At 38.6% G+C, this 26,515-nt stretch overlaps 1 protein-coding gene across 10 annotated transcripts in view; it reads left to right on the top strand.

Moving 5' to 3' along the window:
• LOC105497251 (transmembrane protein 67) overlaps positions 1-26,515 on the top strand; it is a 63,672-nt gene that overhangs the window by 2,253 nt on the left and 34,904 nt on the right. For 8 of the 10 annotated variants that reach the window (XR_011606882.1, XR_011606880.1, XR_011606881.1 and 5 more), the window contains exons 3-11: positions 1,590-1,683; positions 9,539-9,638; positions 11,092-11,161; positions 11,258-11,332; positions 18,272-18,334; positions 23,661-23,815; positions 23,939-24,047; positions 24,709-24,795; positions 25,558-25,623. Coding sequence is in view for 6 of the 10 variants with exons in the window: in XM_011768232.2 (XP_011766534.2) it covers positions 1,590-1,683; positions 9,539-9,638; positions 11,092-11,161; positions 11,258-11,332; positions 18,272-18,334; positions 23,661-23,815; positions 23,939-24,047; positions 24,709-24,795; positions 25,558-25,623 (819 nt within the window). In the remaining 4 variants the exon portion in view is untranslated. Of the gene's footprint in view, positions 1-1,589; positions 1,684-4,457; positions 9,223-9,538; positions 9,639-11,091; positions 11,162-11,257; positions 11,333-18,271; positions 18,335-23,660; positions 23,816-23,938; positions 24,048-24,708; positions 24,796-25,557; positions 25,624-26,515 lie in introns of those variants that run through there. The other 2 variants (XM_071068004.1, XM_071068003.1) reach the window with 2 other exon arrangements.

Genomic DNA, 26,515 nt, shown 5'->3' with positions numbered 1-26,515 from the left:
CTGGCTAACACAGTGAAACCCCGTCTCTACTAAAAAATACAAAAAAATAGCCGGGCGAGGTGGCGGGCGCCTGTAGTCCCAGCTACTCGGGAGGCTGAGGCAGGAGAATGGCGTAAACCCGGGAGGCGGAGCTTGCAGTGAGCTGAGATCCAGCCACTGCACTCCAGCCTGGGCGACAGAACCAGACTCCGTCTCAAAAAAAATAAAATAAAATAAAAAAATAAAAAAATAAATAAATAAATAGTCCTATATAAATGTATTGCAAAATAGGAGTATTTCTTGATAAATTCAGTCTTTTCAACCAAAATTTAAAATAATTTGTGGCATTATTTTTGTTCTTTATGAACTTTGGGTACAACTGTGTTTGTAATTATTGTGTTTGTTGCCCCAGGCTTTTCCTAAACCATATAATATAATAAGCCCAATTTTGAATGCTGTCATACTTTATCAAAAACCTTTACCAGGCTGAGCGCAGTGGCTCATGCCTGTAATCCCAGCACTTTGAGAGGCCGAGGCAGGCGAATCACGAGGTCAGGAGATCAAGACCATCCTGGCAAACGTGGTGAAACCCCATGTCTACTAAAAATACAAAAATTAGCTGGACATGGTGGCATGTGCCTGTAGTCCCAGCTACTCGGGAGACTGAGGCAGGAGAATCCCTTGAACCCGGGAGGTGGAGCTTGCAGTGAGCCGAGATCGTGCCACTGCACTCCAGCCTGGTGACAGAGCGAAGACTGTCTCAAAAAAAAAAAAAAGTGTACTAGTACAAGCCATAAATGGATAGAAGAAAATATTCTCATAAATCAATTTCAACGACTGTGTATAATTTATATTTCATAAAATTTACCCATTTTGAATCATAAATGAATTTTTTTTTTTTTTTGAGACAGAGTATTACTGTTGCCCAGGCTAGAGTACAGTGGCGTGATCTCAGCTCACTGCAACCTCCACCTTTCTGGTTCAAGCCATTCTGGTGCCTCAGCCTCCCAAGTAGGATTATAGGCATACACCACCACACCCAGCTAATTTTTGTATTTTTAGTAGAGACGAGGTTTCACCACGTTGGCCAGGCTAGCCTCAAACTTTTGGCCTCAAGTGATCCAACCACCTTGACTTCCCAAAGTGCTGAAATTACAGATGTGAGCCACCGTGCGTGGACTAAATTTTTTATGTATTTGAATTTTTTAAAATTAGAATAAAGTTTTAGAATAGGTGAGATTAACCTATTAACTGACTATTGATTCAATCTTTTTGTGTTGTGTTGTGTTTTATATTTGTAAACAGAAAAAGTAAATGACAAATAATTATGAAAGTAGGCATCCATTTGAATTAAAGATCCTGAAGAAGAGAGAACTATTATCCACAGTTAATCCTTTAATAGTTGTCAGGACATAGTAATAATATAGAGCTTAATTTTGGAATATAAGCATGAATTATCTCTCCAGGGAATTTTTATGTGGCTCATATATGTATGATTTATTTGAATATTCACTGCAGTTACATACTCTTGTGGCATTTTGAACTTACATGATTATGAAGAAGAAAGTTAATTAAAAAAGAGAAAAGCTTTTTTTTTTCTTTTAATTTAGAAAGGTGTTACAGAAGATGGCTGGAACTGCATTTCTTGCCCTAGTGGCTTAACTGCCGAAGGAAAATGCCACTGTCCCGCTGGCCATATTTTAGGTAAGAATTAGATTCCTTACAAAGAAGTAGTGATAAATCTTCATTTGTGTTTTTGTTTTTTGTTTTTTGAAAAGGGCATTAATTTAAATAGTTAAATGATTACTTAATATTTTTGTAGTGGTTCAAACAATCCTCCTACCTCAGCTTCCTGAGTAGCTAGGACTGCACACATACACCACTGCAGCTGGCTAATTTTTAAATTTTTTGTAGAGACTGGGTCTTGTTATGTTGCCCAGCCTGGTCTTGAACTCCTGGCCTCGAGAGATCTTCCTGCCTCACCTCCTAAAGTGCTGGGATTATAGGCATCAGTCACTGTGTCCAGCCCTTAATAGTGTTTATAAAAATTATTTTTGTACAAATTTAGTGATACTTAAGACATCAGCAGGCATTGAGAAGAAAATACAGAGTTTTGTCTGAGTTTTTTGAAACTCTTAATTGTGTAGGATTAGATGGTTACTTCTTTAACATAACATGATAAAATATGTATGTCTCAACTCAAAAACCAAGTTGATGCTTTTTTTTTTTTTTTTTTTTTTTTTTGAGACGGAGTCTCGCTCTGCCGCCCAGGCTGGAGTGCAATGGCCGGATCTCAGCTCACTGCAAGCTCCGCCTCCCGGGTTCACGCCATTCTCCTGCCTCAGCCTCCCGAGTAGTTGGGACTACAGGCGCCCGCCACCTCGCCCGGCTAATTTTTTGTATTTTTAGTAGAGACGGGGTTTCACCGTGTTAGCCAGGATGGTCTCGATCTCCTGACCTCGTGATCTGCCCGTCTCGGCCTCCCAAAGTGCTGGGATTACAGGCTTGAGCCACCGCGCCCGGCCCAGTTGATGCTTAATAGGCAAAAAGTGTAAGCGTTCCTATTAATGTCAGGACCTGGAAAAGGGTGCAAACTATGCACTTAAGTAAGAGAAAAAAAATATTTATCACTGGAAAAGAAAAGGTAGGCCGTTAATCCCAACATTTTGGAAGGCCAAGGCAGGTGTATTGTTTGAGCTTAAGAGTTCGAGACCAGTCTGGGCAACACAGTGAAACCCCATCTCTACAAATAAAAAAGAAATTATTCAGGTATGGTGGCATGCATCTGTAGTCCCAGCTACTCGAGAGGCAAAGGTGGGAAGATCGCTTGAGCCTGGAAGGTTAAGGCAGCAGTGAGCTGAGATGGTGCCACTGCACTCCAGCCTGAGCGACAGGGTAATACCCTGTCTCAAACAAACAAGCAAAAAAAGTAAAATATCATTGTTTACAGATGATTTGATTGTATGTTTAAAACACCCAAGAGAATGACTAAAAATTACTATGAACAGTGATGAAAGAAAATACCTCATATACAATAGCAACAAAAAAGAAAAAATAAGTAGGTATATCCTTTTTTTTAAATTTTAATTTTTGGATTTTTTTTTTGAGACAAGAGTTTTCACTGTTGTTGCCCAAGCTAGAGTGCAATGGTGCAATCTCAGCTCACTGCAGCCTCCCTCCGGATTCAAGCGATTCTCCTGCCTCAGCCTCCCGAGTAGGTGGGATTACAGGCATGTGCCACCACGCCTGGCTAATTCTGTATTTTTAGTAGATAACGGGGTTTCTCCATGTTGGTCAGGCTGGTCTTGATCTCCCGACCTCAGGTGATCTGCCCACCTCAGCCTCCCAAAGTGCTGGGATTACAGGCTTGAGCCACTGCGCCCGACCTTGGCATATACTTTAGAAGGAATGTACAATATAATTAATTGAAGAAATTTGTGAGTATTACTGAGGGATATGAAGGCAGGCTTTTATAAGTGAAAATGCATTCTCTATTTTTGCATGGGAAGATTAAATATTAGAAAGATGCCAACTCTCCTACCAGACTGTATATTTTAAAGGACCCTCGGAAATTCTATCAGGTTATTATTTGTTTGTTTTGGGGTAATATACAAATAAATTCTGAAGTTTATCAGGAAAGATATATGAGATCTAAGAAAATTCTGAGAAGGGAAAGAAGGAACTACCCCATCAGATAATATGCATATTATATAGCTACTATAATCACATGTATGACAGGCTTATGGGTACACAGACTGATTGATGGAACTTAGTCAGAATAGATTCAATTCATATGGGAATTTGGTATGTGCAAAAAGTGGCATTTCATCCAAGTGGGGATAAAACTGGTAAATGGTGCTGGGAAAACTGAGAAAACACCAAGTTGGGTTTCTACCTTATTTCTGAGAAAATTAAACTCCAAATGAGTCAAATACTAAATATGAATATATGAAAGTTCTTAAAGAAAATGTAGGAAAAACTTGTATAGTTTTGTTGTAATAGGTCTAAGTGTGACCAAAAATAATCACTTTGGAGGCCTAGGTGGGAGGATTACTTGAGCCAAGGAGTTCCTGACCAGCCTGGGCAACATAGAGAGACTCTGTCTCTACAAAAAAAAAAAAAAAAAAAAGACAAAAAGAAAAAGAAAAGAAAAACCACAGAAGGAAAAATTGGTGAATTTATAAAATGCCATAAAAATTATAATACCAAAAACCAAACTACAAACTAAAGAAAAATATTAATGCATACAATAGACAGAGGTCAAAGTTCTTCAATAAATGTAAAGGTCCTACAGATAAATAAAAGTAAGATGAATAGCCCAATTTTAAAAATAGCCAAAAATCGTAAATAAAGTTCACATAGAAAAAAACATGAGAAAAAATGTTGAACCTTACTCAGAGTAAGGAAATGTACATTAAAGCTAAAATGAGATTTTATTTTTAACTTACCAGATTTTATTATAAAACTTTTTCGAACAGGCACAGTGGCTCACACCTGTAATCCAGCACTTTGGGAGGCCGAGGTGGGCAGATCACCTGAGTTCAGGAGTTCAAGACCAGCCTGACTAACCTAGTCACTACTAAAAATTCAGAATTAGCCGGACATGGTAGCACGTGCCTGTAATCCCAGTTTCTTGGAGGCTGAGGCAGGAGAATTGCTTGAACGCAGGAGGTGGAGGTTGCAGTGAGCCAAGATCATGCCATTGCACTCCAGCCTGGGCAACAAGAGTGAAACTCCATATGAAAACAACAAAAAGAAACTTTTTCAACTTTGACAATGTATTTATAAGGATACAGGGAAATAGTTATTCATGTATTAATAGGGAAAATTATAAGTTGGTGCAACCTCTGTGGAGAGCAAATTTACAGTGTTTATCAAAATTAAAAATACAGATTATCTTTGCCTAGAAAGCTCTCATCTAGAAATTTCTTACTTGGATACACTTAACTATATGCCTGAAGAAGTGTTGAATGTTTTTTTCTTGCAACATTATTCCTGAGACAAAAGATTGTAAACAATATAAGAGTCTATCAAGATGAGATCAGCCAAATAAATTATGATATAGTCATACAATGGTATAGAATGCAACTGTGGAAAAATAAAGAGGCAGTTCTACACATATTACTATGGAAAGAAATCTAAGATATATTGAGTAAAAAAGCAAGATATAGAATAATTTATTCATTCATCTACAAGTATTTATTGAGAACCTGTTATCAGCACTATTTTATGTATTTGGTATTCCACTATTTAGCTTTTTAAAGACCATTATGTATGCATATGTGCTTGTATATACACAGGCTATTTCTGAAAGGATTCATAAGAAACTGGTAACAATGCTGCCTCCTGAGTGAAGAACTGAGTGCCTGGGAATGGCGGGAAAGAGACTTAATTTTCATTTTAAATCCTTTTGTGCTTGGTGCGGTGGCTCACGCCTGTAATTACAGCACTTTGGGAGGCCAAGGCAGGTGGATCACCTGAGGTTAGAAGTTCGAGACCATCCTGGACAACATGGTGAAACCCCATCTCTACTAAAAATGCAAAAATTAGCCGGGCATGGTGGCAGGTGCCTGTAGTCCCAGCTACTTGGGAGGCTGAGGCAGGAGAATCACTTGAATCTGGGAGGCGGAGGTTACAGTGAGTGAGATCATGCCACTGCGCTCCAGCCTGGGTGACAAGAGCAAAACTGTCTCAAAAAATAAAATAAATCCTTTTGTGCCTTTCATTTTTATATTTTATATATTACCCATTCAAAGATTAATTTTTAAATTATCTCAATTTTTTTTTTTCGTTTCAACAAATTTTTTTGTAGTGATGGGGGTCTTACTATATATCTCAGGCTGGTCTCGAACTCCTGACCTCAAGCAGTCCTCCTGCCTTGACCTCCCCATATGTTGGGATTAGAGTTGCCTGGTGTTATTTTTTTTAGAGACGAGATCTTGTTATGTTACCCAGGCTGGATTCAAACTCCTGGGCTTAAGCAATCTACTGCATCTGGCTTCTTAGTAGTTTCATTGGCACTCTTGCCTCCATTGAAAATATTAACTTGATTCTCACGGTATTTGGGGGGTGTATTCTTAGGGATGGGGCTAATGAAAGTTTTATGAGTTGGATGGCAATATGAAATTTGTTACACTTCATGATGTACTATTTCTACTGTAAATTTTAGGATTATGGGAAGATGAAGGTAAGTCAGATTTAATCATAAATTTGGAATAAAAACTGTTAAGGCCAAATATGCTGGCGTTTGTTTAAAGTAGTGCAGTTCAGTAGAAATACAATGCAAACCAAATATGTAATTTTAAATTTTCTTGTCTACACATTAAAAATAGTAAAAAGAAACATGAAATGAATTTTAATAATATACTTTATTTAGCCTAATATTATTTAAACTATTATCCTTTGAACAGGTAATCAAGGTGAACAATTTTTGAGATATCTTCATTCTTTTGTTTTTTTTTTTTTTTTTTTTGAGACAGAGTTTCACTCTTGTCGCTCAGGCTGGAGTGCAATGGCACAATCTCGGCTCACTGCAACCTCTGCCTCCCAGGTTCAAGTGATTCTTCTGCCTCAGCCTCCTGAGTAGCTGTGACTACAGGCACCTGCCACTGCGCCCAGCTAATTTTTGTATTTTTTTAGTAGAGATGGGGTTGTACCATGTTGACCAGGCTGGTCTCAAACTTCTGACCTCAGGTGATCCGCCCGCCTTGGCCTCCCAAATTGCTGGAATTACAGGCATGAGCCACCATGCTCAGCCTGTTCTTTTGTTCTTAATAAATTTTTGAGATTTCAATTCTGGCTAGGCACATTTCAAATGGTCAGTAATCACAAGTGGCTAGTAACCACAGTCAACAGTAACTGTATTGGACAGCACAAGTTAATATCAAGAGAAAATACATACTGGTACACTTGATATCAGCCATGTGTGTAAGCCAGTTAATTACTGGAAGAATAAAAACTAGTTTGAAATCTTATATAGTTAACCACTCAAGTTATGTTTCTATTACTGTAGCTATGTTACTGTAATTCTTATAATTCTTCATTCCCTAAATTAGATGCTCTTGAGATATCTGTGGATGAGAAGTAGGGGAAAGGAACGTTCTTCGCTGCTTTCTCTAAACAGTGGCTCTGACATCTTCTGGCCCCTTCGGGTTAGGTTACAGCTGTGGAAACAGTATTTTGCTATTTTAGAGGGTACTATTTCGTGATTAAAATTCTCTATGGTGCAAGAGAAGGGAGAGAGAATAGGGTATTATTTTACATACATTATCATGGTAGTCCTCTCTGGAAAGGTGAAATCTAAGAAAGACTTGAAGGAAGGGAGGGACAGAGCCATGAGGATGACTGGGGAACATCATTCTAAGCAGAGGGAATAGCAAGTACTAAGGTTCTAAGATGGGAGTATATTTGGCATTTTTCAGAGAACAGAAAGTACACTAATGTGGCTAAAGCAAAGAAGTAAAGTAAAGTAGAAGCATCTGGGTCTGAAAAATTGGGGTGATAGTGTGCAGATCATGTAAGACCTTTATGCTGTGTTAGTGACCTTTGAAATTGTCCTATGTGAGATGGGAGGCCATTTGGAAGGTTTTAAGCAAAAGAGTGACATGATCACACTGAAGTTTTAAAAGCTTCACTTTAGCTTCTGCATGGAGCACAAAACCAGCACTCCAGTTAAGATGCTGTTACAAAAGCCCAGGTGATAGATGATGGTGCTTGGGCCAGAGTTTTTTCTTTTTTCTTTCTTTTTTTTTTATTTTTATTTTTTATTTTTGGACAGGCTCTTGCTCTGTCACCCAAGCAGGAGGGCCGTGGCATTATCACAGCTCACTGCAGCCTCGACCTCCTGGGCTCAAGTGATCCTCCTGCCCCAGCCTCCTGAGTAGCTGGGACTACAGGCACGTGCCACCACACCCGGCTGTGTGTGTGTGTGTGTGTGTGTGTGTATGTATAGAGATGAGGTTTTGCTATGTTGTCCAGGCTGGTCTTGAATGCCTGGCCTCAAGCAATCATCCTGCCTTGGCCTCCTAAAATACTGGGATTACGAGATGAGCCACTGTACCCGGCAGGCCACGATGAGCCACTGTACCCGGCAGGCCACAATATTAGTTGTAGAGGTAGAGAAAATAATTCTGTTTCTGAATATATTTTGAAGAGAGAGCTGACAGAATTTGCACATTAATTTTTTTATTTTTATTTTTTTAATATGGAACATGAGGAGACTCTTAAGGACTGGGACCACAGTAAATGGTCAAATGGAGCTGTCATTTATTGAGACAGGGATGACTGTAGAAGGAACAAGTTGCTCATCTTTACTTTTGTTAAAATTACTTTTTACTACCATGCAAAAACTTAAAACATTATGGATAAGACTAAAGTCCTTTTTGACCATTTTTCCCAATACTGTTTTTCTATTGCTCCTTCAACCCCAAAGTAACTGGTTATTTTTGTGTGTGTGTGTGTGTACATGTGTGTGTGTGCGTGTGTGTGTGCACATTCAGAATTTTTTCCCTGTTATAAGGATCTACATTATATAGCCACAGGAAACATAAGTGGTATGTTTGCATAAATGTTTCATACACAAATATTGTTCTAGCATACTTTTTTCAGTTAGTGGTATACTCTGATACTCTGTTAGATTTAGCTGATTCTTTTTTTTTTTTTTTGAAACAGGGTCTCACTCTTGCCCAGGCTGGAGTGTAGTGGTGTGATCTCAGCTCACTGCAACCTCCACCTACCAGGTTCAAGCAATTCTCATGCCTCAGCCACCTGAGTAGCTGGGATTACAGGCACAAGCCACCATGCCCAGCTAATTTTTGTATTTTTTTAGTAGAGACAAGGTTTTGCCATGTTGGCCAGGCTGGTCTTGAACTCCTGGCCTCATGTGATCCACCCACCTTAGCCTCCCAAAGGGCTGGGATTGCAGGCATGATCCTCCTCACCTGGCCTTACCTGATTCTTTTTCATCTGTTTCATAGTATTTTGTAGCATGGATATACCACCATTCTGCTATTTTAAATATTCATGTTGTTTCTAACAAATAATCCTTCAATGAATATACTTATGTACATATTCAAGTGTTTCTGTAGGTTAGGTATCTAAAAACAAAATTGTAGTGTTGTAAGGATGTGAATTTGAAACTTTAATAGATACTACTAAAAGCCTTCTAAGTTACAGAAACTTATCAGTAATCTACGAAAATACTTGCTTCACTATCCCAGTGTGACAGAAATGTATAGATAAGAGGTAAGACAATTTTGAGGAAAAAAATACTGACTTAATTGTTATGATGACTTGGAAAATGATTTTCTGTATTTTACTATGTGAAAATAGGGAAGGCATCACTTCTCTTTTTTTTTTTTGGAGGCATGGATGGGTATGAAGGGATCACTTCTCTATACTTTATTATGGAGATACTTGTTATGCCTTTAATGCAAATAAAGTGTTTTGAAAATTAATAGAATAATAGTAACACTTGGGTTTTGTTAAATATTTTCTGAATATGTAGAAGCTTATATGTTTACTATGAGTTACATCTTTTTTTTGTTTCTAAACTGTTTAGTGGAAAGAGATATTAATGGAACATTGTTGTCTCAAGCAACTTGTGAGCTCTGTGATGGAAATGAAAACTCTTTTATGGTAGCAAATGCTTTAGGAGACAGGTAAGCAGTGTGATGGGGCGGACTTCATTAATATCATCTTATATACTAATGTATATGTACTTTTAAGAATGTTTTCCTATCATATCACTTAGTTCACTTAGTTTTCATAATAACCCAAGGAAGGATAGAAGTAGACATTAACAGATACAGAAGTTGATGCCTAGAGCATGAGACACACTAGGGTTCAAATTTTGGTCCAGTCTATTAGTTGTCTGACCTTGGATAGCTCACTACTTCACAATCCCTTGTCTTTGGAATGGTACTATTGCCACCCACTTCATAGGCTGTAATGGCTCAGAAATAAGTAAGTACAGTTCTTAGTATAGTGCTATATAGTAACCACTCTGTAAAGGGTAGCTATTTTTGTTTGTTGTTATGTAATTGGTATATAATCTATAATATAATTATGTGCTAAGTACTGTACTAAAGCTCTTATAATACATAAAACATTAATGTATACTAATAATAGCCCAGGTACCCTGATTTATAGTCCCATTTTCTGTTGCTTCCTGTTCCCCCTTTGTGCATGTGTTTGTGAAACACACACACACACACACACACACACACACACCCCTGCCTGCCTATATACTTCCCTCTAATTTAAGCATATATACCAATTTCAGCTTCTTTAATTTTTTTAGAGGCCTACATCATGACTTCCCTCCAGGCACAGTTTTTTCTTTAGTTTCCAAGTTTAATATAGAAAATAGCTGAGCAACTTTTCTGAGGGCTACTTAGTGTTGGATCATCTTTTTTCTAAGGCTGACCTGAGTTACGGCATCCAAATACCGATTTTTTTTGCCCCTCTAATATTTCCCCAAGCCTCGTCTGTTTTACGTCATGCCCCAGCCCCACTCCTACCTGCTCTATTTTGCAAGTGAAGAATACCTATATATTCACTCATCACTGGTCCAGTACCCTCCCCCATCTATCTCATTCATTAATGAAAAATATGAAGTATTTTTCTAAAATAAGCAAAGATGATAAATAGAATTTATTTAAAAGTGTTGGCTGTAGCTTTGATAGGAGCTAGAGATGCATTTCTCTTCAGCTTATGCTACCTTTTTACTTTGTGGCACATAAAATAAGGAAAGCATATTTGATATAACTAATTGTAAAAATTGATTGGGTTTCATTTATATGAGTTTGTTGGTCTCTTTTGTTAGTTGAGTGACTTAATTATCTTTGATATTCAGAATTATTCATTCTGTACATTCCATGTAGTTAAAAAATACTCTTCTATTGATTAGTTTTACTTACTTTATACTTTGTAACACAGAATGGCCTAAAACTGTTCAAATCCGTGTTATTTTAAATTTGTTTAACATATTTACATAATTGCTCACTGAATGAATCTACTCTAATCCATTGTTTAGAAAGACAGCTTTTCTATTAAATTAGGTTTAGTATAATTTATTAACATTTTAAAAATTATTTTTGTTATATTGAACAGGTGCATCCGATGTGAGCCAACATTTGTTAATACCAGCAAGTCCTGTGCATGTTCAGAACCTAACATTTTAGTAAGGCTAACCAAATTGATAAAGTATATATATTTTTAATTCAATTGCTTATGCCTTTTCATAAGCTTCTATTTTTTCCCTCATTTATTTATGAAGACAGGGGGATTATGTTTCAGCAACACAGGGAATTTTCCTCTACGTAGAATTTCAACTGCACGTTATGGAGAAGTTGTGAGTATGCTTCAATTTTTTTGTTCTGTTGTTAAGAAATTTTCTACATTTCATCCATTAGTAATTAATTTCAGGCTAGAATGAGAAACACTTTTGTATAAATCATTTTAAAACAGAAAAAAAAATCAATCTAAGAAACATTAGTCTAATAATTCAGCATTATAATTTCTAAGTACAGTACTGAGTCTGTACCATAGCCTGTTTGTTTTTCAGTGTGCTACAGAATGTTTACACCAGAAATATCTGGTATATGTTCTGTGTAGGATGCAGTATAATGCATTTACGGGCACCAGAAACTCTAGATTTGAACCCTGGATTTGCAAGTCATTAGTTTTGTATCCTTGGACCTTGAGAAGATTTCAAAGCTTCAGTTGATTGTCTGTAAATTGGACATAATAAAAATACCTTTATCACAGTGTCTGTACATAGTAATCATTGGAGAAATCAGGATTATTCTCATTTGGCCAGATTGTTCCTTATTATTTTATTTTATTTTTGTTTGAGATGGAGTCTTGCTCTGTTGCCCAGGCTGGAGTGCTGTGGCGCAGTCTCGGCTCACTGCAACCTCCGCCTCCCAAGTTCAAGCGATTCTCCTGCCTCAGCCTCCCAGGTAGCTGGGATTATAGGCACCTGCCACCACGCCTGGCTAATTTTTTGTATTTTCAGTAGAGACAGGATTTCACCATGTTGGCCAGGCTGGTCTCGAACTCCTGACCTCGTGATCCACCCACCTCAGCCTCACAAAGTACTGGGATTACATGCATGAGCCACCACACCCAGCCAATTGTTTCTTATTTTATGGATGAGAGCATTGAGGCCTAGAGTTAGAGCTTTGGCAGCAGGTGTTGGTGATAACCACTTCTAGGGTATAAAATGGAAAGTAAGTAGAGGAATTGGAACTACAGAAGTTGCAAATCAGAGAGAACAGGAGTTAGATGACTGAGAGTTAGAATAGGAATTAATGAATAAACATTGAAGATGCTTAGTACGCCAGAGTTAAGGGTGGACAAAGTGTGATCTGGTTGTTAATATCATTATTGTTAATATTATTATTGAATATAGGAGTGATTAAGAGGACTGCGAGGATAGCAATAATGAGGGTGGGATCTAGGATCTTGATGAATCCGGCAAATATTGCTCTCCTCCAGTATAGTTTTGTGAGGAAGACAGGCAAGTACCAAGTAGTTACAAGACAGCAAAATAAAGCTAAAATACATAGGGAGCTCTGAGATTATCCAAAAATTGGCTGATCTGTAACAAGATATGTGTCTTCTGGGGCATTCTTCTCCAGATTGGAGTGCATATCTGTATATGATTATTACATTTGCAGGCCTTTAATCTTCCTTTTTTCCTTTTTCAAAAAATTTAAGTTGAAATAATTTTGCTGGAAGTCCCAGCAATGACTCTTTGTTCTTTCTGGTCTGAGATCCCCAATCATTTAGTGGTCATGTCCCTTTAGCTTCCTCCAATCTGAAACTAGGTCCTCAGTGTTTTCCTGTCTTTCATGAATGCAACAGTTTTGAAGATTACAGGCCTTACCATCCTATAGATACTTTCCTCATACTGAGTACCTGCTTAGATGAAAGCCACAAAAAAGATGTCATGTTCTTCTCAGTGGACTGCATCACATCCAGGGGCACACAGTATCTACCTGTGCCACCACTGATGCTGTTAACCTTGATCACCTGCCCTAAAGTCACCATGACTACCATAAAGTTACCATTTACCATTTGTAATTGATTAGTATTTTGTGAGGCGTATTTCTGAGATTACACTTCCTCACTAACCTTTAACTCACTAGCACTAGTCTCCATTGTTGACCACTACTGTGATGGTTGCCAAAGGTTAATTTTTTATTTCTATCCACATTTGATTACTTCCACATTTGTTAATTGACATTCTATTATAAGGAAGAACTATCTCTTCTTCCCAATTTATACACTTATTTTTTAAAATTAATGTCCACGTGGATATGTGGGTTCCTAATTTATTCAGTTAGTTATAATCCAGCATACTCATTATTTGTTTAGGTGTTCAAATTGTCCTATATCTGGAATAAAAGTCCCTTCAAGTTGGCTCCTGCGTGTTTTTTTTTTTTTTCTTTGACATGTTCCCATCATTCTTTGAACATTTGCTTACTTTATGATACAAGATTTCTAGGCTAAGCTTGTACTTTTCCTGCCTCAGACCTGGAATCAACCATTTCTTTCTTTCTTTCTTTTTTTTTTTTTTTTTGAGACGGAGTTTCACTCTTGTTGCCCAGGCTGGAGTGTAATGGCACAATCTCAGCTCGCCGCAACCTCCACCTCCCGGGTTCAAGTGGTTCTCCTGCCTCCGCCTCCCGAGTAGCTGGGATTATAGGCATGTGTCACCACACCCAGCTAATTTTTGTATTTTTACTAGAGACAGAGTTTCTTCATGTTTGTCAGGCTGGTCTCGAACTCCCGACCTCAGGTGATGCCCACCTCGGCCTCCCAAAGTGCTGGAATTACAGGCCAGAATCAGCCATTTCCTTAATCAGTTTCGTAGGATAAATATTTAGAAACCGAGATTAACACACTTAGTATGTCCTCTCACCAAACATAGCTAGGAAATATACACATATATACATACACACATCTATGACTATTTCTGTGTCTATGTATGTATACTAAAAGGGCTGGGCGTGGTGGCCTATAATCCCAGCACTTTGGGAGGCTGAGGCAGGTGGATCACTTGAGGTCAGGAGTTTGAGACCAGCCTGGCCAACATGGTAAAACCTCGTCTCTACTAAAAATACAAAAATTGGCTGGGTGTGGTGGTGTGCTCCTGTAATCCCAGCTACTCGAGAGGCTGAGACGGGAGAATCACTTGAACCTGGGAGGTGGAGATTGCAGTGAGCCAAGATCGCGCCACTGCCTTCCAGCCTGGGTGACAGAGCAAGACTCTGTCTCAAAATAAAATAAAATAAAATAAAATAAAATAAAATAAAATAAAATAAAATAGCTCATACTGATCCCTTTAATTCTGAAGCAATACTTCAGGGTTCTTTCTCACCTTTCCGTTTGATAGGTTTGAAGTATCTTCTCCAGGAGTGAGAAATCTGGGGTTCATTATCCTCAATTTATTTATATGCTCAATGTGACCAATCTTCCAACCCCCTCACTTTCTGTTCCACCCCCACATTCTCCCTCCTCTGCTAGCACCGTGCAGTTGACCCATTATAGACTTCTTTGATAGGTGGGTAGGGAGGAACTGTTCCATCCTTAATGTTGTTCTGATTCAGTTAATGTATTTCATTTAAACATACCAGATTTTTTTAAAGTTAAAAATAATTTAAAACTAAATTAAAAAAAAAAAAAACCATCTCGACCCTCCCCAAAACTTTCCAGGTCCCACATGCAGACACTGCAGTGGCGACTGGAGGATTGGGCACTGGAAACAGGAAGGACACCACTGCTCGGCCTGGGGCACCTGAAGGACAACCTGGAGCACTCCAGGAGCACAGCAAAGGTCTAGCAGAGCCAACACTGGTGCAAGCAGGGAAGAGCAGCCTGATGGGCTTATGGGGTAGCTCTCGCCACCGTGAAAAAGGCTGCCTGGAAGGCAATGGCCATAAGAGGCCAGCAAGGGGTGCCTGCTGTCTTAGAGGACCCCCCAGTCCTGCCAAGATGCCATGAGGCAGAGGGTGGAGGAAACGAGGTCAGCCGGATTCCACATCCCTGCATCCCACATACTGCCCAAGGGCAGGGAGGAGAGGCGAGGGGCCCATAGGAGGAATGAGAAGAGTGGTTCCATTTGCTATGAATGTCTGTCTCTCATCTGTTGAGGCTCAGACCTGGCCAGGGAGAGCATGACATCACCACAGCAATTGTGCGCTGAACATACCAGTTCTGAACACTGATTCTTTCCTAAGGACAGATTTGAGATTCCTGATTTTAAATCATGTTGCAGCTGCTTTTCAGATTGGTGCCGTGTAGCCAGAGTATAAAACGTGTAAGCAAAATCTAGTTAAGATGTTTTGACTACCCTAGCGTAGTCTCAGTTTGCAAGAATAAGAACTCAATTTTATCCATGTACTTGTAAGTCAGTCAGATTCTAAGGGCTTGTTTAAAGTAATTAAACTCAGACGAGATTAGATTAATTGATAAACCAGAATACATGTTTATTAGTTTTATGTTAAGACTGTAATTGCCAGTTAGACTGAAATATTTGTATTGACTCCATAACATACATTCTTCCTAATTGGAAAAGTCTGCTTTGAACATTAAGGTTGGAAGTTTTCTTAGAGAACAAAATTGGAACATAATTCTGTTTGTATAATTTTATAACAAGGCATCCAATCCTACTCATCCTACTCTTGGAATATACTTGCCAATCAGAAAAAATTTTCACATACATGAGTTAGTGTCTCCCCATTCCCTTTCCCTCAAAGACATTAATAGTGAACTATCTTTGTGGTTTTTGGTTTTCCCAACTTTTATTTTGAAAAATTTCAAAATTGCAGAAAAACTGAAAGAATTAAACAATGACTATGCATATGTCTTTCACCTAGGTTAACGAATTATTAATGTTTTGCCACATTTGCTTTATCTCTCTCTCTATATAAATATATACACACACACAATGTTTTTTTCCCCTGAGCTATTTGAAAATAAGTTGTAGACATAATGACATTGCACTCCAAATACTTTAGTGTGAATCTCCAAAGAATAAGGCATTTTCCTAGAATCACACCCAAGGAATTTAAAATTAACATAATATTATTAACTGATATTCATTCATACCCAAATTTTCCCAGTTGTTCAAAAGTGTTCTTTATTCTCCCTGCCTTTTTTGGGGGAAGGGATACCTAGGATCCAATCAAGGACTAACTGCAGTTAGTCTTTCTAGTGTCCTTTAATTTAGAACATATCCCTGCTTCACTTTGCTTTTGTGGTTTTCTCCTCTATTTTTCTGATTGTTTTCTCGTGATTAGACTCAGTGAAACATATTTTTGCAAGATATTATATAGATGTTGTATACCTCCCATTGCATCACAACAAGGGGTATGTAATGTCTGTCAGGTTGTCCAGTTATTGGTGGTACTAAATTTGATTGCTAGGCTGGGCGTGGTGGCTCACTCCTGTAATCCCAGCACTTTGGGAGGCTGAGGCAGGTAGATCACCTGAGGTCAGGAGTTTGAGACCAGCCTGGCCGACATGGTGAAACCCCACCTCTACTGAAAATACAAAGATTAGCCGGGCATGGCAGCAGGCTCCTGTAACCCCAGCTACTCGGGAGACTGAGGCAGGAGAATTGCTTGAACAGAGGAGGCGGAGGTTGCAGTGAGCCAAGATCGCGCCATTGCACTCCAGCCGAGGCAACAATAGCAAAACTCCGTCTCAAAAAAAAAATTGATTTCTTGTTCATAGTTATGTCTGTCACTTCTCTCCATTGTAAAGGTATTGTGATTAATACGTTAGTCTGAGACATTGTAAATTATCCATATCCATTTTAGTATTCATTAATGAATCTTGCCTGTATCAGTTATTAAACTGGTCATTTCTAATAACAATCCTATTATTCCCTCTACATTTATTAGCTAGCAATTGTCTGTAGAAGCACTTTACTTTTTCTCTGTGCTTTTTTTCTTTTTAAAAAAAAGCTTTATTATGAACTCATAGAATCTTTGTTTACTCATTGTGTTATAATCTGTTACTGTTATTCTTCTTTTTGACATTCAAGTTGTACCAAATTTGAACTTCCTTTCAGCATAGCTCCTGTGTTGTTTTGACGTGACTTTAGACTTTAGGGATTTCTTTGGTTTCTCTATACCATGTTCCAGATTCACCTTGTATAATTATATTTTTTAATAGTTCCACAATATTCTGGCTTATGCATTAAAATTTGTATAATGGTATCTCCAGAGAATATTTAGGTTTTCAGTTATTAACTATATTGCCATCAACCATTTTATGCACATAAATGTTTTCCCATTTAGAGGGATTATTGCTTTTAGATAAATTTCCTAAGTGTTCCTAAATTTCTGGGTTAGAGTATATGGATATTGCTTTATAAAAGTATCACGCAACTTTAACACTATCAGTGGCATTGTATGTGGCTCCATTTTACATACATTTGTCAGTACTGTTTTGTTGCATTTCATTTTTTACCAGTTCTTGTGCATGTGTTCCCCAGCCTTCTATGCATATTTTTTCTTACAAAATAACTTTTGCTTATTAAATATACAAAAATAGTACCTCATAATTTTATTATAGATTTCTCTGATCACTGTGGTGCCATATTCATATAATTTAGTTGTATCACTTACGTGTGTGCCCAGATAATTTTCTCTGAATGGTGCTTCTTAGTTTCTCATATTTTAGCAAGATGTGCAGATAAGCTTTAAAGCAGTGTTTTTTAACTAGAGGTTTTTATCTGTAGCCTTCAAAACCCATGTAATTGCTTTGGTCTCATCTGGAGATACTGATTCCTTTTTGTTTGGGATGAAGCCAGGCATGTTTTGTTTTTAGAAAGTTCTGCAGGTGATTGTGATGCCCACCATTGTTTGAGCACCACCACTTTGGAGACGTGAAATTATTTCCCCCCATTTTGTTTTATAGCTTGCCAGTTCAGTACAGTATTTACAATAATTCTAAACCAGTAAATGTTAACCACTCAATACTAAGTCAGGATCTGTTATTTTTTCTTTTGCCAGTTTATTTTTTATGTTAATGAAATAGGCATGTAGTATTTTTGGATTATAGACACATTTTGTCTTGTTATATCTTTTGCCTAAGTGTGATTATTTTGTAATGCGGTCCTATTTATAATAACTGACATTGGTTAAAATCAATTCTTGTATTCCTATTGGTATCTTTTTTCTACTAACATTGTGAAAGTAATGTGAGACATTTCCCATTCAACAATATGCATATTGAGATCATTTGAACTTAAAATTTATCTTTTGGTTTACAGGGCGTGTCTTTAACTTCAGAATGGTTTGCAAAGTATTTGCAATCATCAGCAGCTGCATGTTGGGTAAGTTTGAATTTTTAAAAATAAATTTCATTTTATTTTGAAGAATTATACCATTTATTTACCCAGATAATAAAAGTTTTATTTCTAAGTAGCTATAGCTTCTTGGTCATAATCTTATAAGAAGAATAAACCCTTTCTTATGGGCTGAAAGGGAATATATAAAGAAGATGTTATTTAGTGTACATATATTGAATGTCTCCAAGCTTTTTTAGCTGAAATGGAGTGTTAGGGGAAACTGACTGTCATTTAGTAAATGTTTATTGATGACCTACTGTGTGCCAGGCCCAATTCTTAAATCAGGTTAGATATTTCAGAAAAAGAAAAAAACAAGCCTTCATGGAGTCACAGCCTAAGTAAACGTCAGGTTGTGCTAACTGCTATGAAGGCAAATAGTTAAGAGTAAAGTACATAGAGGGGGTGGGGGATGATATTTTATATAGTGATCAGGACGGACATCTCTGACAAGGTTATAGTTGAGCAAAGAACTGAAAAAAGTGAGAGTGAGCCATGTAAACATCAAGGAGAAGAATGTTCTAAGCAGAAACCATAGCAGGAGCAAAGACCTGAAAGCAGAGTTTACTGGCTTATTCATGCCTAAGAGAGGAGGAGGAGGCTGGAGTGGCTGGAGCAGAGTGAGCAGGGAAACGAGTGGAAATGAGGTCAAGGATGTAGGGAGTGGCTACGGCAAAGCCCTGGAGCTTACTTTAAGGGAAATAGAAGGATTTCATGCAAAGGACGACATGATAGAACTTCAGTTCTTGAAAGGATCATTGTAGCATGGAGAATAGAATTTGTTGGGGTAAGGGACCATTTAGGAGAATATTAGAGTAATCTGAGTGAGAGGCAGTGGACCATTCATTGCACAAGGGTGGTATTACAGAAATGAGAGAAGCGTTTACCTTCAGCTTTGCTTTGAAGATTTAGCTGGCAGAATTTACTCATGAGCTGGATAAGGGGCAAGAGAGAAAAAAAGTTCCAAGTTTTTCACATGAATAACTGTAAAAATGGAATTGCCTTTTCCTGATAGGGAAAACTGAGAAAGAAAGTTGAGAGGCAAACTCAACAAGTGATCTCATTTTGTTATTTATAAAGCAGATTACTTAAACAAAATGGATTAGATTTTATGTGTAAGATCTAATATATAAATTATTGTTCTTTCAAATATAGTCTGAGTTTGTTTTAATGTCATACTATGAGTTTTTCCTTAGTTCTTCTTTCAGTTTCTTGTCTTTATATTTTAGGCTAAAATTTACAATGAAAATGTTTGTGTTATTTCTCTTCCCAAGCGGAAAGTTTATTTTCTACTTAAGCTAGAGGAAAGGTTTTAACAAGCAAGAGAATACAAACAAAAATAAATTATCATTAAAATAGGTTAAAAAAAAATTTTTTTTTTTTTTCTGAGACGGAGTCTCACCCTGTTGCCCAGACTGGAGTGCACAATCTTGACTCACTCCAACCTCTGTCTCCTGGGCTCAAGAGATCCTCCTGCCTTAGCCTCTGGGCAGCTGGGACTACAGGTGCATGCCACCACCATACTCGGCTAATTTTTCTATTTGTAGTAGAGACAGGGTTTCACCACATTGAGCAGGCTGCTCTCAAACTCCTGACCTCAAGTGATCTGTCTGCCTCTACCTCCCAAAGTTCTGAGATTACAGCTGTGGGCCACCATGCCTGCCCTAGAATAGGCAAAATGAAAACAAAGTAATTTTTTTCTTTTTATTTATTTATTTTTTAAATTATACTTTAAGTTCTAGGGTACATGTGTACAACGTGCAGGTTTGTTACATAGGTATACATGTGCCATGTTGGTTTGCTGCATCCATTAACTCATCATTTATAAGAAATAAGAAATTACTTATTTCTCCTAATGCTATCCCTTGCCCAGTCCCCCACCCAAAGACAGGCCCCGGTGTGTGATGTTCCCCGCCCTGTGTCCAAGTGTTCTCGTTGTTCAGTTCCTACCTATGAGTGAGAACATGCAGTGTTTAGTTTTCTGTCCTTGTACCAGTTTGCTGAGAATGATGGTTTCCAGCTTCATCCATGTCCCTGCAAAGGATGTGAACTCATCCTTTTTTCTGGCTGCATAGTATTCCATGGTATATATGTGCCACATTTTCTTAATCCAGTCTATCATTGATGGACATTTGGGTTGGTTCCAAGTCTTTGCTATTGTGAATAGTGCTGCAATAAACATACGGGTGCATGTGTCTTTATAGTAGCATGATTTATAATCCTTTGGGTATATACCCAGTAATGGGATGGCTGGGTCAAATGGTATTTCTAGATCCTTGAGGATTCGCCATACTGTGTTCCAAAATGGTTGAACTAGTTTACAATACCACCAACAGTATAAAAGTGTTCGTATTTCTCCACATCCTCTCCAGCATCTGTTGTTTCCTGACTTCTTAATGATTGCCATTCTAACTGGCACGAGATGGTATCTCGTTGTGGTTTTGATTTGCATTTCTCTGATGGTCAGTGATGATGAATATTTTTTCATGTGTCTGTTGGCTGCATAGATGTCTTCTTTTGAGAAGTGTCTGTTCATATCCTTCACCCACTTTTTCATGGGGTTGTTTGATTTTTTCTTGTAAATTTGTTTAAGTTCTTTGTAGATTCTGGATATCAGCCCTTTGTCAGATGGGTAGATTGCAAAAATGTTCTCCCATTCTGTAGGCTGCCTGTCCACTCTGATGGTAGTTTCTTTTGCTGTGCAGAAGCTCTTTAGTTTAATTAGATCCTATTTTTCAATTTTGGCTTTTGTTGCCTTTGCTTTTGGTGTTTTGGTCATGAAGTCCTTGCCCATGCCTACGGCCTGAATGGTATTGCCTAGGTTTTCTTCTAGGGTTTTTATGGTTTTAGGTCTAACATTTAAGTCTTTACTCCATCTTGAATTAATTTTTATATAAGGTGTAAGGAAGGGATCCAGTTTCAGCTTTCTACATATGGCTAGCCAGTTTTCCCAGCACCATTTATTAAATAGGGAATCCTTTCCCCATTTCTTGTTTTTGTCAGGTTTATCACAGATCAGATGGTTGTAGATGTGTTATTTCTGAGGGCTCTGTTCTGTACCATTGGTCTATGTATCTGTTTTGGTACCAGTACCATGCTGTTTTGGTTACTGTAGCTTCGTAGTACAGTTTGAAGTCAGGTAGTGTAATGCCTCCAGCTTTGTTCTTTTTGCTTAGGATTGTCTTGGCAATGTGGGCTCTTTTTTGGTTCCATATGGATTTTACATAGTTTTTTCCAATTCCATGAAGAAAGTCATTGGTAGCTTGATGGCGATGGCATTGAATCTATTAAGTTACGTTGGGCAGTCGGGCCATTTTCATGATATTGATTCTTCCTATCCATGAGCATGGAATGTTCTTCCATTTATTTGTGTCCTCCTTTATTTCATTGAGCAGTGGTTTGTAATTCTCCTTGAAGAGGTCCTTCACATCCCTTGTAAGTTGGATTCCTAGGTATTTTTTCTCTTTGTAGCAATTGTGAATGGGAGTTCACTCATGATTTGGCTCTCTTTTTGTCTGTTATTGGTGTATAGGAATGCTTATGATTTTTGCACATTGATTTTGTGTCCTGAGACTTTGCTGAAGTTGCTTATCAGCTTAAGGAGATTTTGGGCTGAGACAATGGGGTTTTCTTTTTTTTTTTTAATTATTTTTTTTTTTTTGAGACGGAGTCTTGCTCTGTTGCAACTTGGTTCCATTCTCCCCATCACTTTCAGGTATACCAATCAGACGTAGATTTGGTCTTTTCACATAGTCCCATATTTCTTGGAGGCTTTGTTCGTTTCTTTTTACTCTTTTTTTCTCTAACCTTGTCTTCTCGCTTTATTTCATTAATTTGATCTTCAATCACTGATACCCTTTTGTCCACTTGATCGAATCAGCTACTGAAGCTTGTGCATGCATCATGTAGTTCTTGTGCCATTGTTTTCAGCTCCATCAGGTCATTTAAGGTCTGCTCTATACTGTTTATTCTAGTTAACCATTCATCTAATCTTTTTTCAAGGTTTTTAGCTTCCTTGCGATGGGTTCAAGCATCCTCCCTTAGCTTGGAGAAGTTTGTTATTACTGACCTTCTTAAGCCTACTTCTGTCAATTTATCAAAGTCGTTCTCCATCCAACTTTGTTCTGTTGCTGGCAAGGAGCTGCGATCCTTCAGAGGGGAAGAGATGCTCTGGTTTTTAGAATTTTCAGCTTTTCTGTTCTGGTTCCTCCCCATCTTTGTGGTTTTACCTACCTTTGGTCTTTGATATTGGTGACCTACAGATGGGGTTTTGGTGTAGATGTCCTTTTTGTTGATGTTGATGCTGTTCCTTTCTGTTTGTTAGTTTTCCTTCTAACAGTCAGGTCCCTAAGCTGCAGGTCTGTTGGAGTTTGCTGGAGGTCCACTCCAGACCCTGTTTGCCTGGGTATCACCAGCGGAGGCTGTAGAACAGCAAATATTGCAGAACAACAAATACGGCTGCTTGATCCTTCCTCTGGAAGCTTCGTACCAGAGGGGTGCCCGCCTGCCTGTATGAGGTGTCAGTCGGTCCCTCCTGGGAGGTGTCTCCCAGTTAGGCTACACGGGGTCAGGAACCCAGTTGAGGAGGCAGTCTGTCCATTCTCAGAGCTCAAACGCCATGCTAGGAGAATCACTGCTGTCTTCAAAGCTGTCAGACAGGGACGTTTGTCTGTGGAAGTTTCTGCTGTCTTTTGTTCAGTTATGCCTTGCCCCCAGAGGTGGAGTCTGCAGAGGCAGCAGGCCTTGCTGAGCTGCGGTGGGCTCCACCCAGCTCGCGCTTCCCCTGGCTGCTTTGTTTTCCTACTCAAGCCTCAGCAATGGCAGATGCCCCTCCCCCAGGCTGCTGCCTCGCTGTGGATCTCAGACTGCTGTGCAGGCAGTGAGCAAGGCTCCGTGGGCATGGGACCCATAATCTCCTGGTGTGCCGTTTGCTAAGACCATTGGAAAAGCGCAGTATTTAGGTGGAGTTGTCCTGTTTTTCCAGGTACAGTCTGTCATGGCTTCCCTTGGCTACGAAAGGGAAATCCCCCGACCCCTTGCGCTTCCCAGGTGAGGCAATGCCCCACCGTGCTTCAGCTCACCCTCCATAGGGTGCACCCACTGTCCAACCAGTCCCAATGAGATGAACCAGGTATCTCAGTTGGAAATGCAGAAATCACCTATCTTCTGCGTTGATTACGCTGGGAGCTGCAGACCGGAGCTGTTCCTACTTGGCCATCTTGGAACGGACCTGCACAAAGTAAAATTTTTATATCAACTTTTGCATAGACTGTTCAGGTTCATGTTACTTTTCTTTGCCATTGTTCTGTTGTAGGTATATGCCAATCTAACATCTTGTCAAGCTCTTGGAAATATATGTGTGATGAACATGAATTCTTACGACTTTGCCACATTTGATGCATGTCGACTATTTCAGTTTATCTTTGAAAATACTGCTGGACTGAGCACTGTTCATTCTATTTCATTTTGGTAAGGATATTTTGATTGATGAAATGTTATTTTGACTGAATTCAGTGCAGTTATTAATATATTCACAAATATTAATAAGAAATATTTATTCTCCATTATTAAAACAGTTGTAACTGTTTATAGGAGACAGAATCTTCCTTGGCTGTTTTATGGAGACCAGTTAGGATTAGCACCTCAAGTGCTCAGTTCTACCTCTCTTCCTACAAATTTCAGTTTTAAAGGAGAAAACCAGGTAAAAATGTCTAATATCATTCGAGGATAACTACCTTTTGATTTATAATTTTAAAAGGTAATAAGAAAGTTATAATTCTTACCTTTTTAGGTTATTGCTACAAACTCAGTTACTAAACTAAATATAAATGTCAACAACTTACAAGAACTAAACAGTATAGAGTTTAGCTGTCGTATTGAATATGTGGATACTTCTGGATTATGTGGTTATGACAAGAACTAATACTTGTAGGGTTGGGAAGAGTAGTTTTCAACACCAAATGCAAAAAATCTCTGTCCTGTTTTTCCATACCTTAAAGAAGTGCTTCCAAAGATTGACTGGGGCTCTGTGACATTGCTCAGCACTTCACAGGGCCAAATTCCCACCTCTAATTTTTTGACCTTCCAGAATGAGGAGATACTGTTCTCCCACACTGCCTCCTATTTAACAGGTTCGAAAGGAGTCTCTCTGTCACTAGTGCTGCCTCTCAATTCTAGAATAATAATTTTCATGCAAAAAAACAGTCCAATTATTTTAGGTGTATTTAGTCATAGAAATAGATTAATTGAGCCTCAAAATAAAGGTAATTGAATGTAATTTGTCAACGATGAACATTTCTTTATAGGATGTGTATGACTTTCAGAGTATTTGACCTGATTTTGCTCTTGTTTTCTTTAATCAGAATACAAAACTGAAGTTTGTTGCTGCTTCCTATGACATAAGAGGAAATTTTCTCAAGTGGCAAACTTTAGAAGGAGGTGTTTTACAGGTAAGCACAATTCTAGTTAAAGAATTAATAATGTGCATTATTTTTGCCTGAGGCAAAGAGGAAAAGATTAGATTATTGTACGAATAAAGCATCAGTTACATACTAAAGTTGATTTTTTTTCTGATGCTTTAAATTAGAATTTCTTAAGTTTCTTTTTTTTTTTTTTTTTTTTGAGAGGGAGTGTCACTCTTTCGCCCAGGCTGTAGTGCAATGGCGCGATCTTGGCTCACTCAGCCTCCCGAATAACTGGGAGTTGGAACTACAGGCGCCAGCCACCAAGTCTGGCTAATTTTTTTTTTTTTTTTTCTTGAGACGGAGTCTCGCTCTCTCACCCAGGCTGGAGTGCAGTGGCACGATCTTGGCTCACTGCAAACTCCACCTCCCGGGTTCACACCATTCTCCTGCCTTAGCCTCCTGAGTAGCTGGGACTACAGGCGCCCGCCACAGCACCGGCTAATTTTTTGTATTTTTAGTAGAGACGGGGTTTCACCGTGTTAGCCAGGATGGTCTTGATCTCCTGACCTCGTGATCCACCCATCTTGGCCTCTCAAAGTGCTGGGATTACAGGCGTGAGCCACCGTGCCTGGCAAAGCTTTATTTCTTTAAAGTTATGACTTTAATTTATAACAGATGTTCCCTTAACTTTTCATATCCTTGATACATTACATAAGTATGATGTAGAGCATATATCCATGTTTGGGTGAGTATAAGAATAGAAAACAGTTGTGAGAGATATTTATGTGTTGTATTATTTTACTGTAGCTTTGTCCAGACACAGAAACAAGGCTAAATGCTGCTTATTCATTTGGAACAACCTACCAACAAAATGTAAGTTTGAACTATATTAGACTATATTTTAGCTTTATTTTTCAAAATATCATATCAGCAGTAATTGGAATAATACTTAAATTTTGAGATTGGAATTTTTTTTTTCTTGTTTTTGTTTTTTGTTTTTTGTTTTTTGTGTTTTTTTTTTGAGATAGAGTTTTGCTCTTATTGCCCAGGCTGGAGTGCAGTGGCGCGATCTCAGCTCACTGCAACCTCCGCCTCCCAGGTTCAGGCGATTCTCCTGCCTCAGCCTCCCGAGTAGCTGAGATTACAGACGTGCCACCATGCCCGGCTGAAGACGGGGTTTCTCCATGTTGGTCAGTCTGGTCTCGAACTCCCCACCTCAGGTGATCTGCCCTCCTCAGCCTCCCAAAGTGCTGAGATTACAGGCATGAGCCACTGTGCCTGGCCGGAAATGTTTTTAATAGTGATGAATAATTTCACTAATTAATATAATTTTTTATTACCTGGGTACAGAAAAGCTTAATTTCAGTGGCATAAACAGAGCACCTTGTTATCTATAGAGGTTTTTGTTTTGTTTTGTTTTGTTTTGTTTTTTGAGACAGAATCTCACTCTGTTGCCCAGGCTGGAGTGTAGTGGTGCGATATTGGCTCACTGCAATCTTGGCTCACTGCAATCTCTGCCTCCTGGGTTCAAGCAATTCATGTGCCTCAGCCACCTGAGTAGCTGGGACAACAGGCATGTACCACCACACCCAGCTAATTCTTGTGTTTTTCATAGGGATGGGGTTTTGCCATGTTGACCAGGCTGGTCTCAAACTCCTGGCCTCAAGTGATCCACCAGCCTCGGACTCCCAAAGTGCTGGGATTACAGGTGCGAGCCACCTCGCCCAGCCTAGAGTCTTAAACATCATATAATACATCTTCGTAA

Source organism: Macaca nemestrina, chromosome 8 (genome assembly GCF_043159975.1).
Source record: "Macaca nemestrina isolate mMacNem1 chromosome 8, mMacNem.hap1, whole genome shotgun sequence".
Lineage (NCBI taxonomy): Eukaryota > Metazoa > Chordata > Mammalia > Primates > Cercopithecidae > Macaca > Macaca nemestrina.
Note: the sequence above shows the minus strand (reverse complement) of the source record. Positions and strands in the feature narration are given on the sequence as shown.